Source organism: Erigeron canadensis, chromosome 1 (genome assembly GCF_010389155.1).
Source record: "Erigeron canadensis isolate Cc75 chromosome 1, C_canadensis_v1, whole genome shotgun sequence".
Taxonomy (NCBI): domain Eukaryota; kingdom Viridiplantae; phylum Streptophyta; class Magnoliopsida; order Asterales; family Asteraceae; genus Erigeron; species Erigeron canadensis.
In genome coordinates, this window is record NC_057761.1 from 27,875,991 (window position 1) to 27,889,547 (window position 13,557).

General features: G+C 31.8%; 2 protein-coding genes across 2 annotated transcripts; both read left to right on the forward strand.

Moving 5' to 3' along the window:
• The first annotated feature begins 2,098 nt into the window (after positions 1-2,098).
• LOC122586017 (quinone oxidoreductase-like protein 2 homolog) lies at positions 2,099-5,436 on the forward strand. Its single transcript, XM_043758134.1, has 6 exons — positions 2,099-2,445; positions 2,546-2,652; positions 3,369-3,462; positions 3,544-3,802; positions 4,172-4,315; positions 5,157-5,436. Exons 1-5 carry the CDS (start codon positions 2,099-2,101, stop codon positions 4,313-4,315), a joined length of 951 nt encoding a protein of 316 aa, XP_043614069.1. The 3' UTR covers positions 5,157-5,436.
• Positions 5,437-10,966: 5,530 nt separating this feature from the next.
• Positions 10,967-13,514, forward strand: LOC122610171 (quinone oxidoreductase-like protein 2 homolog). Its single transcript, XM_043783167.1, has 6 exons — positions 10,967-11,428; positions 11,515-11,623; positions 12,029-12,120; positions 12,378-12,636; positions 12,867-13,010; positions 13,124-13,514. The coding sequence occupies exons 1-6, from the start codon at positions 11,064-11,066 to the stop codon at positions 13,220-13,222; spliced, it is 1,068 nt and encodes a 355-aa protein (XP_043639102.1). The 5' UTR covers positions 10,967-11,063; the 3' UTR covers positions 13,223-13,514.
• Positions 13,515-13,557: the final 43 nt, after the last annotated feature.

The window sequence follows — 13,557 nt, forward strand, 5'->3', positions numbered from 1 at the left end:
TTAACTGATTACTAAAAACTCTCAAAAATATTTGAATGACAATAACATTAAAAAATTTAAATTCTCATGTCTAGCTATATTAATTATTGGATGAACAATTGCAAGATATATATTTTAAGACAACAATAGTATTTCTATTGTGACTTTTCAAATAATAAACAAAATTCCTTGTGGTTCAACTGGCAAAGAAGTTCATATGTTAACATGGAGGTCATGGGTGGGGTTCTATCCATACCTCCAACATTTATATAAAAATTTTAATAAAGCATCATTGTAAATCTTGATTGCTTACGTGGACTTTGACTAAGCGAAGTAGACGTCCACGTGGATGCTCATGTGTCACTTGGATCATTCTGGTGATGCCACATCAAAAAATGCTAACATGGCAGGTTCGGAGAGTGCCACGTGAGCACTTTTTGATAGCCTTTTATATATATACTAGCTAATTAACCCGGGTTTAACCCGAGTATTTTAATAAAAGTTTTATAAATAATGTTTATTAAAAAATAATTAAAGGTTTTTTTTTGTTTCATGGAAATTTAATATGAAGAATAATGAATCAATGAACACTATAAATTAAATATTAAATTTACGATAATCTAATTATATGACTTATTGATATATATTAGTTGTATATAGTTATATTTTTTTTCCCTTTAAACTTAGGAAACAATATAATATATTCAATTTATCTATTTAATGAGATATATCTTTAATTTCTTAAATTAATTATAATATATAATGTTTAAGGTTAAATAAATTATAGAAAGAATAATTTTTTAAAATCACTTGTAGGAAAGGACATGAGCTTGCCACATAAGAAAAAAAGTTCTAGAAACAATTCTCTTTTATTAATATAAGATATATATATATATATATAGATTTAAAAAGGATATATTTGACTAATTATATAAAGTATAAGTATTAATATTGTCATTTAAGAAAGATAAAATAATTAAGTTTGATCTAATGGTTTTAAATCAAAGTTGAAACTCATCTAAGGATTCTCATTTGTTTAGTAATTAATTTAGTACTATATTTTATATATATATATATATATATATATATATTGGTAGATTTAGAGATAATAAAATATCACCTAAAAGAACTCCGACCATTTTGCAAAAATAAAAGGTCGAATCTAGCTCCTCGCCAACATGAGGGCTGACATATAAGATAAAATAATGACGAACTCTAGAATGTGACTATTATTATACTTGAATGGTCTTAATTATACTAGTAGGCTAGTAGATACATGGGAAAGTCCTTACAATTTATTAGGGTGGCTGATATCCTAACCAGATTTTTGGTAATTCAACCAGACTATTTGTAGCGATTATCGTTGTAAATAGTTGTGTTTTGTCCATATCCAACTATTTGTATTGATTACTGACAGGGCCCGTTATTATTTTGCTAGATTTACCATTACAGACAGAGAACCGCACTATTTACAGTGACTATCGTTGCAAATATTAGATGTGGTCGAGATATCAAAAAATAATGGTTGAGATACGGTAGACGTTTATTAGTTTATTACTAGAAGAATTGATAAATTGATGTGATTAATTATACTGGATTAAAAAATAAACACATCATATCCTAGAGTACATCTTGTCACTTTGTGGCTACAAGTACCACAACTTTGGTTGATAAAATAATTATATTGCGGGGAAGTGAATAGGGGTTGTCCCATGCTTAGATAACGAACACCTCACATTTTGTTTTTTCTTAATTATAAAAGGATAAAGATTCTTTAAAGTTATATCAACTTTATTGGTAAAGTTGTAAGAATCTTAGCAATTAAATTAAAATCAAAGGTCAAGATTTAAATTTGATTTTTAAATCTTAACCATTGATTTCAATCTAATGGTTAAGAATTGTCTAACTTCACATATGAAGTTGCCACAACTTTGAAGGATCTTTATCCATTATAAAATTCTTAGTCCTGTGATTTATTTAAAATACAAAAATATATTAAAATAAGTTTAAATAGGAACAATCTCATATTCACTTTTTCCCATATATATTTATAACAAGAAAGTTGTGTTTTGTAGTGCCCAATTGTATTGACATTTTTGTATACTCACCTTTTCTTAAAATGGAAGCTTTGGTATGCAAGAAGCTTGGAGATCCAACAATCCCACCAAATTCATCAGAAAATGGTCCTTTTAGTTATATAACAACATACCCAATTCCAAAACTTGATACTCCAACTTCAGTCAGAGTTAGAATCAAATGCACATGCTTAAACTTTGCCACAGGACTTCATGTTCAAGGCAAATATCAAGAAAAATACCCCGTGCCTTTCATCCCTGGCTCGGACTACTCAGGTGTTGTTGAATCGGTCGGTCCAAATGTTACAAAGTTTAAAGTGGGAGATCGTGTTTCTTCATTTGCGTATGTTGGTTCTTTCGCGCAGTTTATTGTTGCTGAAGAGCGTGAATTGTGAGTCTACCTTTTCAGTTCGGTTATGTTTTATAGTTATGACTACCGTTTTAAGTTAAAAATTTTTAAGTTTTTACATTTAATGACAATAATGATGAAGGTATGGAGTTCCAAATGGGTGTGATCTAGCAGCCGCAGCTTGCATTCCAGCTGCCTATGGAACATCATATGAGGCATTAATTCAGAGAGCCAACCTTAAATCGGGTCAGGTATTAGTATCATTGACATATTTAAAATATCGGGTTGATCATTTACATTAAAACATGAAATTTCGAAATTTATATATATACTAAAAACCAACTGATTTTTTACAAGTTTCTATGCACATGATACAACTACACATGCATGCAACTTTGAACTCTTTACCTTTTAACCCCCTAAAGATTTTACCTTTTACATTTAAGCCCATCACCTTTTACTACTTTACATTTTAACTCCCTAAAGTTTTCTCTTTACTTTTTAATCCCTAAAGTTTTTTCCTTTTACAGTTTAGCCCATCAACTTTTACGTCTTTACCATTTAACCCCCTAAAGTTTTTATCTTTTACATTTTAGCCTATCAATAAAATGCTTTATTGTTACAATGTCAAATAAATATTTGTTGGTGACTTTATCAAATTTGTACCAAAACATTGTCATCTGAAAAGATAATCTACTTGAGTCTCGCCGCAAGGTGTGTAATATAATCTGCGGCAACGTATTTAAGCTTAATGAATCATTGTCCACGACGTTACTATAAAAGCTCCGCGGCAACGCGCGGGTGTTTATTTCTAGTGCGTTTCTAAATGGTAGTTTGGTTGTCTCAAAAAGTTGCTAAGTTTCATTTTTAGTAAATGTATGATCCAGTTCTTTGTATATGGTCTTAAGTGATAGTTAAGGGATAATCGTGATGTTGATCTTGGAACCATATAAGTGTGTTGATCAAAGTGTTGTTAGTACTTGGTGCAGTTGGAGGTGTTGGTCTTGCAGCTGTTCAAATTGGAAAGATTTGTGCCGCTACTGTCATTGCCGTGGCTAGGTGTGTGCTTTGTGTATGTTTATTGTATACTTCCTCTAATTTTTTTTCACTATATGCCTATTGACTTTATTAAAATCATAGAGGAACTAAGAAAGTTGAGTTTTTAAAGAAAGAGGGTGTTGATCATATTGTTGACTCGAGTAAAGAAGGTGTTATTGAAAGCGTGAAGAAGTTCTTGAAAATAAGAAAACTCAAAGGGGTTGATGTTTTTTATGATCCCGTTGGAGGCAAGATTGCAAAAGAAAGCTTGAAGTTGTTGAATTGGGGGGCACAAATTTTGGTTATAGGATTCGCAAGTGGTGAGGTCCCTGTTATCCCTGTTAATATCGCCCTTGTTAAGGTAAAGCTTATGTCCTTTTTAAAACACATGCTCTTGGGTTTCCCCATGGGGAATGTGTCGGGTTTGGGGAAAGTTGTAGACCCAATGTCCCAATTCAGGAACCTCATAAGGTACCCCATGGGTAACAAGTCAAGTTTAGGGCATGTTATAGTTTTCACGTTTCGTTATGGGGATACTACTCCCCGACCCAAGGCCTGCCCCATTGCCATTCCTAGCACTTACCCACTATATTGGTCATTTTCTCATTTGTTATTCGCTTATGGTAAATGGGACATGCCGCCGCCTATTTATTTCTTCTCAAATGGTTCCACAAAGATAAAGATGATGAACAATTTAAATGTTAGTTTGAATCCCCTTTTTTTCTTGTAGAACTGGACAATTCATGGACTCTATTGGGGCAGATATGATGCAAATAAACCAGGTGTACTGAAAGACAGTTCAAAGGAGTTGCTATCTTGGTTCGCAAGAGGCTTAATTACCATTAACATCTGTCATTCATACAAACTACAATAGGTTTGCAAATCTGATTTTTGTGGCTAAAGTAATGACTAATGAGCCATGATTTTGTCCTTCCAAAAATAAAGATTACATGGGGGTGACTTGTCCTGGGCTTGACCCTAGAAAAGACGGGTCTTAGACCACCCACATTTGTGATCTAATATTTGGTTCGCCTCATATTATATTAAAAAAATAAAAAAACTCTTATGTGAGAGATTACAGGACCACTTTGATTATAATAATTGACACCAATGAAAAAGCTCCACCTATATGGTTTGGTGGAACAAACTCAGTTTGAATTGGGAGACCGATTGTGGAAGATTGCAGAACCACTTTGATTATTAATATTATAATGCACGATCCCTTCATCATAGATCACCGATACGGATAGTCTTAGACCCCTTTTGATGCCAATATTGGCATTTTGTCCTAGAGGTTTCCCTACAAGCCCAATCTCAGGACCAGTCAAACCCAAAACATGTGAAACCCCCAAAAGATCATAATCCATGAAAGCCCTTTTCCTTGGACTAGTCCCTAGCCTAGTTTTGTTTTTCTTTAAAATGGCCCGTCTTTAAGCCCAAGTGGCTACTCTTACTTTTCATCTCATATAGTTATAATAGTTTTTAATTAATTTACCATAATATTAGTTGAGTATGTTATAGTAGATTTATGAAAATGTGTGATATATTTCTTGACTCCCTCTCATTTATAGTTTAAAACAATTCTAAAATATCAGGTTTTCATTCTAAATCAAAGTTTGGACTTTATAGGATATAATTGAATAAAAATCTTAGATTTTACACAATATAATGAAGACCATGCATCGTGATCCTCACATTGTAAATTTTATTGGCAGGCAAACCGTGCATTTTCAGATATCATAGACCGAAAAGTAATTGGGAAAGTGATTATTACTTTTGATGACTCCACAACTATAACTTCTTCTAAGCTTTAGGCGAGTAGTTCATTTACTCAAGTATGTAGAAGATGTTGGCAAATCCCTTACATGACCCGGGACAAATGTATAACATACGTTTATACTTATAGAAATAAGCTTACCTTTTTAAGAGGTCTGTTAATGTTTATAATACGATGATGTTATAAGGAATGTTCAAATTTATAGAATTGAAGTATGATATGGCGTTTGGTTTAGCTATTTATGCATTAGTTGAGGGTAGCAATGAAATGTCCCTTGTTAATGAATCATGATCATACTAATACTTTGGTGTTTGGTGTTTGGTGTTTGGTGTATATTCACACTATAGATGCTACATGAATACCATCTTTTTTCACGTTCATTTGAGTAGCAGTCATAAATGCACCATTTTCATATTAAGGCCTTTGCCCACAAATATTTTCTCATCCCTTTTTTGGGCATTTTTTAGAAGACATGGAAACTTGGATAGTTTGTGGTGTTTTCAGGCTTCGTGTTCTCTTAAGAAAACATTTAAAAAGACGAAGCGGGGAAAAAGTGGGCTAGGACTATCAATGATCGGTTTGGCGGGTCAAAAATCTTTAACTTTAACCCGACCCAATATAAGTTTCATGTCAGAAACAACCCTGACCAAAGACCTGTCAGCCCAAACTCAACCCATTAACCTGGAAAAATCAGTTGACGGGTCAAGGTTTCAGGTTGGTGGATTGACAGTTGGCGGGTTGATTTCAGGTCAAATGTGTTAAAATATAATTTGTAGTGTCAATTTGTATGTACGAGAGATAGTGTCCGCCCGTTGCGGCGGTGAGATGGTGGAGATGATAGGTCAAGTCATAGAGTGTGATAGCCAAATGCCTTAGCCGTACGGGCTCCGCCATTGGATTTAAAAGTTCGTCGAAAGTATATCGAATGGCTTCTCTAATGAAAGAGCATGAAATTTTAAGAACACCCATACAATTTTTATACTTTAGTGACATACGGTTTTTGAGATAAAAGATTTTGAATGAATTAATGGAATAAAATTATTTATGGATGAGAGAAAAAAAAATTAGTGGTTGAGATTTGAGGAGAGAGAAAAACATGACTGGTTGAGATTTAAGGTTATTATAGGTATATAAGATAGAAATGTTTAAATTAGTGAATAAATAATAAGGGTATTTTGGGTAATTCAAATCTTATTTTATTTTTTTATTATTTTTTTTAAAAAAGAAAGTTCAAAATGTTTTATAAGATAGTATTAGATTTTATATAAATATTGATGAGTCGAGGGTTTGGATGTTAACTAGGATCATCTATAATAATATAACGAAAAGTGAAGGTTGGGGGTACACTTGGCACCCCTAATCCCTCTCCTTGAATCTAATTCTCCCTCCTTATTAATTATCTAATTTTTTAATATTTATTTAATATTTAGGCCGACCTTTTATATCCCAAAAATTATTATTATATAATTATTATCTATATCTATATCTATATATATACAACATAGAAAAAATACTCACATATTCTACACCAAAAAAAACCCACGTACGACAACCATAAAAAAAAACTACATCGACTACAAAAGGGTTTTTCTTTTTATATACTTTACTCATAATCATAAATAATCATTATTATTATTATTATTATTATTATTATTATTATTATTATTATTTATTTTTTTAATGGCAAATAATCATTATTATTTAACATTAATTCTTATATTATTGTTATTATTTTATTTTTTAATTTAGTTTGTTGTTTATTATAGATTCGTTATGGCTTTTTCTTGAACAACAAAAAATTAAGACAACATTAGTTCATCTTGAAGATCTTAAGCCAACACATGTTAACCATCATCTACGACTTCGTGTTGTGAATGTATGAACTGTTTCGGAGTGGAACAACTCAAAGAGAATCAAAACGTTCAGGATGGTCTTTGTTGATGAATTGATATGTTTTTCAAATTATATAACTTACACTTTTAGAATATAAGAAACTGCAAATTTTTTATATAACTAAAGTTGAAAAAAAGGGGTAAACTGGACTCAACATTTATATGGAGTCAATTTTCGTATGTTTTTTCTTTAGCTTTCGTATTTTAAAATATAGGAAACTGTAAATTTTTTATTTAACTAAACTTGAAAAAAAAAAAGTAAACTAGACTCAATATTTATAAACATATTTAATATACTACGAATTATAAACATATTTAATATAGTGTGACGATTTTAACTTCACATAAGTCATTTACTTCATATAGTCCATACTACGAATTCTTTATTTTTAGAATACATGTTTTCAATTAGTTTATTTTCGTTCTAATTATAAACATGTTTTTCGATATTTTAACTTTTTGCCTTATTTTTATCGTTTTATGTTTTATTTTTGTTATTTTAATTTTATTCAGTATCTATTTAATATACTTGAATTTCAATTTTTTAGCTTTGATTGATAAATTTTGAAAATACCTATCCATCGGACGGGTTTGAGCACTAGTAGGTATATAAACTCCGAACTCTTTGCATTTTGTAACCTTTTGCATCGTTTCTTAATTCCAATCAACTTGACAACTATTATTCTCTCTCAACTTACACATATTGAAAACCGCCATTAACATACACAAAAATACATACTTAAGTTGAAATCTCTCAATTTTTGATTGTTTCAGCATGGTTCAAAGGTTGTTGGGTTAACAGGTCAGATTAATTGGGGGGTTGACTTGTTAAAAAATTATATAAACATAAATTTTTCTTGGGTTGCAGATATTAACTCAAATAATCAACTCGAAGCTAACCACAAAAAAATTAGGTTCGTAATGATACGATAGTGAAAGAAAGTGTAGAGCTGGATAACCTTAATCCAACTTCTAGATTACGGAAAGATCAAAAGATCATCGCAAAAGTGTTGGTTACCTCATGCACGTGTATTAAAAAAAAAAAAGAAAAAAGAAGATAAACCTCATGTACATTAAAGTCAAATGTTTGATTCTTTTTGGTAAAAAATCATCAAATTTTCATAATTTACTTCGAAATGATTTTGATACCTAGATATTCATAAAAAAAAAAAAAAAAACAAACTCTTCTATTCATGATATTTATATTAGAAAGAAAGAAAGAAACTGCTCAGTGTCTGCCATCTTCTGTGGGTTTTGAGCCCCAATACATTGACGGTGTATGAGAGAGGTTAAGATGTAGACAAACTTTACATCTACCAAAGTAGAGACTGCTTTCATTAGCTACCTAAATGGTAGAACTCATGACCTATGTCTCAAGAAGCCAGAGTATTTACCACTGATCCAACCATGTTTCATGATATTTATATTGTCTACTAGAATATATTTCTCTTTAAAGTCAAACATAAAAACTTATTGTTAATATCCTATCAAAAACTCACTATAGTTTAGCCATTTAAAGTTTAATAGATCGATGTTAAACTTTAAACAAAAATAGACATCATTTTGAGCCCTTTAATGTTTCTAATTTGATACCAAACTCACTAACGCTTTTCAACTCACTAAAGTTTTCGAATTAAACTAAAAAACAACTGGTTCAGATATAACAAATTGTTACTTTACAAAAAAAAAAATATAACAAATTGTTTGTATTGGAAAGAAAAAATTTTTTGCCCAATTGCCAACCAAATTAATAAATAGTTTGTATTTCAAAAATTTAATTGAAATGATTTTAAGAAAAAAAAACCCTAAACTATAATACCTTATGTGCCCTTCAAAATTTGCTAACATTGAGTTTTGAGTATAAGATATACCCATGTTAAAAAGATTAAAAAAAAAAAATTTAAATGATAATCTTATTTTTAATGATATAACTTAGGGTCATGATATTTACATGGAAAATTTTTATTCATACACTTATAATTTTCTTTTAAGACAATAATACCCCTACCATTAATGATAAATTATATATGGATAATGATAAATTAATCTGTGTGCCTAAATATATGCCTAATAGTAAAATGATGACATGTGGAAAAATCAGGGGGCAAGATTATGAAAGAAAATTAGCGAAATCCACATGTCAAATTTTTAAGGTTTTAGGTTGATTTTTAGGCATATGAGTTAGGTTGATTAATCATTTTCCATTATTTATGATAATGATAAATCAACCTAATTTGTGTGCCTAAAGATAAGTCTAATAGTAAGATGATGACATGTGGAAAAATTAGGGGCAATATTTATTCACATGGAATAAACTAAAGAAATACACAATCGGTTTCCTTCCGATCACATTTATCATTTCTCTGTCATTTCCATACACATACACTTGTTTAGTCACATATATCTACGTTTATAGCTTATATATATCTGGTGTAATGCAGAAAGTGTTTTTAGGATTTTGATTAAAAGGGGTTTATTTTTTGTTGAAATTTTTGTGTGGTGAGACAGTGAATACTTTGAATTAGTCTTTCTTTAATAGAATGTTATGGTAATGAAAGTGGATCAAATAAGGGGGATGTTGGAAACTGGGATAGGTATGAAATCAGCCCAGAAAAAGAATTAAAATAGTGAAAAACTGAAAATAGATGTGGAGGAATTAGAGAAAAGAAATCAGTGGAAACAAATTATATGAGATTGGTTCGTAAATTAGGATGAGCAGATTGGATCGATTTTTAAGGTTAAAAGTAGAGGAGATTCTAAGAAGATGGAGATGTTAAAAATAAGATTAAGAATGTGGAAGTTGTTAGGTTGTGAAAAATTGAAGATTGGGATTTTGCTGGCAAAAGTTTTTGATACGGAGTATACTACCTATATTAAATTATTAATTATTAATATGATCATATACAAGGGGCATTATTGTCTTAAAAATTAGTTTTATGTGTATGCATAATAATGTTCAGTGTAAAAATCAGGCCCTATAATTTATAGGGATAATTTCATATATATCCCATTTTAAAAACATAATTACATATATGTCCAAAACATGCTTTAAAAAAATTATAATTATGCATTAAAAACTTACACCTAAGACATATATGTAATTATGTCTTTAAAATGAGATATATATGAAATTTTTCCTAATTTATATCATTAGTTTATCATTTAAAATATCTTCCGTACACTTTTAGATCAATAACATTACATCAATTACTACCACTAATCACCGCTTTCACCACCATATCACTGTCGCATTGCATAGGTATTTTTTCATCCTTAAAAATATTTCCATCATCACCTTTACATCAGTTACATTTACGTTAACCTATATCACTCACACCGTCACCACCACCATTTGTCGCAACGCCTTCACCACCCATCGCTGACACCACCCAATACATATTTTTAAACTCCTATAATAAGTACATTATTCATTTTAAATTAAAAACTTTTACATCAATAACATCTAATACTCACCCACCAGCACAACCAACATCGTCGCCACCACCTGTTACCGCCGCTACCACAACCTCTTCGATGCCGTCACCGCCGCACCGTGTCCACCTTTATATTGCACATGTACATTGGTAGTAAACTAAAAATTGGAGATATATAATAATTAAACCTATAAATATGAAATACGAGTAATAATTAAATCAAACTTTAACCTTGATTTGTCAAGTGAGTGGATCTAAATAAGACACATACCAAGTTGTTAAGTGGGTCCCATTAAAAAAAAGTACGGTGTATTTGGGGTGATAAAAAAACACATGTGGGACTCAAAGGTATTGTTTTTAATATGTATGTTGCTGAATCCAATGAATGTTGCTACAAGTCTAAAACAATGAATAAATTGTTTCTTATTTTTCTAATATATAAGTTGAACCCAATGATGAACTATAAATAACCATAATAGACCAAAATATGTTTATGTGTGCAAATTTGAATATAAAGAAATGGAAGCTTTAATATGCAAAAAACCTGGTGATCCAACAATCAAACCAGACTCATTATCATCACAAAACAACACTTCTACTACTGCCCTCACCATCTCAACAACTTACCCAATTCCAAAACTTGATTCTCCAAATTCAGTCTTGGTTAGAATTATAGCCACCAGTTTAAACTATGCCACATATCTTCAAGTCCTTGGTCAATACCAAGAAAAATTCCCTTACCCTTTTGTTCTTGGCTCCGATTATTCGGGCATAGTTGAATCCGTTGGCCCGAATGTTACAAAGTTTAAAGTGGGTGATCGTGTTTGTTCTTTCGCGGGTGTTGGTTCTTTTGCTCAGTTTATTGTTGCTCATGAGCATGATTTGTGAGTCGGGTTTTTTGGTTTTGGCTATATTTTATTTTTGTGATTGTGATTTTGTATGTGTGATTAAAAATTGATGAAATTTGTAGGCAGGGTGTTCCCGATGGATGTGATATAGTGGCGGCGGCTGCGATACCGTTAGCGTATGGGACGTCTTATCAGGCATTGGTTTATAGAGCCAATCTCAAACCTGGTCAGGTGTTACTTTCACCCTAATTATAGTTTGCAAAATTTGATGGTGTGACAGTTAGGCAATTATAGTTTCTTAGGTGGACATGGGTATATACTTGATTGTATGATTTGACATGAAACCTAAACTCAAATGTCCAAGTTCATGTTATTTTAGTTGTTTTGCTTAAAATAAGATAATTAATTAACACCTAATACCGTCTTCCATGGGTTATGGGTCCCAAAACCGTTTACGACGGTGTATGCTTTACCCCTACCTAAGGTAGAGAGGTTGCTTCCAGATTCTACCTAACGTAGAAAAAGAAGATCGGACCCTTGACACTTGTTTCCAGAGGCGGGGTGTTAACCACTTGAACCAAACCTTGCTTGTTTGCTTATAAAAAAAAAGATATGTGATAATACAGTGAACTGCAGGTGTTGCTAGTACTTGGTGCAGCTGGAGGTGTTGGTCTTGCAGCTGTTCAAATCGGAAAGATTTGTGGGGCCATAGTTATTGCTGTTTCTAGGTGTGTTATGTGTGCTTCATATGAGATATATAGGTGACAAGATGGGCGGGTTGGGTATAAGGGTGAAATGGGTTGGGTTGGGTCAGGTCGAGTTGATCCTAAGCTCTTTCTTTATAAAACTTTCTATAAATTACTAGTGTGTCAAGTTTGATTATTATTGAAATTAAATTTATATCACAATTGTTGTCTCTAATTGAAAAATTATACAACTCTAATTTTTGACCAATTGTGTATGGATCATATATTTGAAATCTCAGAGAAACAGAAAAGGTAGAGTTTCTAAAGTCATCTGGTGCTGATTATGTTGTTGACTTGAGCAAAGGAGGTCTTATTGAAAGTGTTAATGCTATCCTGAAAAAAAGAAAACTCAACGGGGTTGATGTTTTGTATGATCCTGTTGGAGGCAAGCTTATGAAAGATAGCATGAAGCTGTTGAAATGGGGAGCACAAATTCTGGTTATAGGGTTCGCAAGTGGTGAGGTCCCAGTCATTCCTGCTAATATCGCTCTTGTTAAGGTAAACCTATTCTCCCAGTTCTTATTTATAAATCTCGGCCAGGTTTATATTTATATTTCACATGATACCTTGATGTTCTATATACTAGTTGCATAGGGTCAACTCCCGTTTTACACTTTAGATTTGGTCATTTTGTGTGTAGTGTTAAGTGGATGTAAGATCGAATGTAAATGCTAGAAGTTCATAAGACAGTGAAAATGAATTGGTTCATTGTTGTATCTTTATTGCAGAACTGGACGATTCATGGATTCTACTTGGGGAACTCTGAAGCAATTAAACCAGGTGTAACGGAAGATTCTCTAAAGGAGCTGTTGTCTTGGTTGGCAAGAGGCTTACTTAAGATAAACATATATCGTACATATAAACTTCAAGAGGTATGAAGATTTTTCCTTTTGTGAAAAGAGAAAGAGTGAAATTTATATGGACAGCAGCTGAAAATGAACATTATCATGATGTTCATATTGTAAATGTTGTTGCCATGCTGCAGGTCCATCTTGCATTTTCGGATATCAGAGACCGGAAAGTCATTGGGAAGGTGATGATTACTTTTGATGATACTAAAAGCCTAGTTTCTTCTAGACTCTAAGACAGTCTGAATAAATTGGTGGTATGTGAAGAACATGATGTCAACAAGGGTAAAACTCGTACGAATTCTGTGAAAAATAGCCATGACCAAACAATTTTCAACAGTACTCGATACCAATATCATCTTTGTTCGAGCTCAAAGGAGGTCTCCTGGTTATATATTTATGGTGTTACAGTGCAAATTTGATTTTATGAAGACTGGGTAAGTTAATTATACTTATTTGGCTTTGTTGTTAATCAATCACTTGGATATGCATCTGGTTTCATTATAGAAGGCCAAGTTTGAAACAAAATTATCAGTAGTTGTATGTTGGTTAAAGAAAATACTGAGTCCCT

Coding starts and splice junctions, on each gene's coding strand:
- LOC122610171 (XM_043783167.1), top strand. CDS start 11,064: ATGGAAGCTTTAATATGCAAAAAACCTGGTGATCCAACAATCAAACCA. Junction 11,624..12,028: donor CCAATCTCAAACCTGGTCAG/GTGTTACTTTCA, acceptor AGTGAACTGCAG/GTGTTGCTAGTACTTGGTGC. Junction 12,121..12,377: donor ATAGTTATTGCTGTTTCTAG/GTGTGTTATGTG, acceptor TTGAAATCTCAG/AGAAACAGAAAAGGTAGAGT.
- LOC122586017 (XM_043758134.1), top strand. CDS start 2,099: ATGGAAGCTTTGGTATGCAAGAAGCTTGGAGATCCAACAATCCCACCA. Junction 2,446..2,545: donor GTTGCTGAAGAGCGTGAATT/GTGAGTCTACCT, acceptor ATAATGATGAAG/GTATGGAGTTCCAAATGGGT. Junction 2,653..3,368: donor AGCCAACCTTAAATCGGGTC/AGGTATTAGTAT, acceptor GTGTGTTGATCA/AAGTGTTGTTAGTACTTGGT.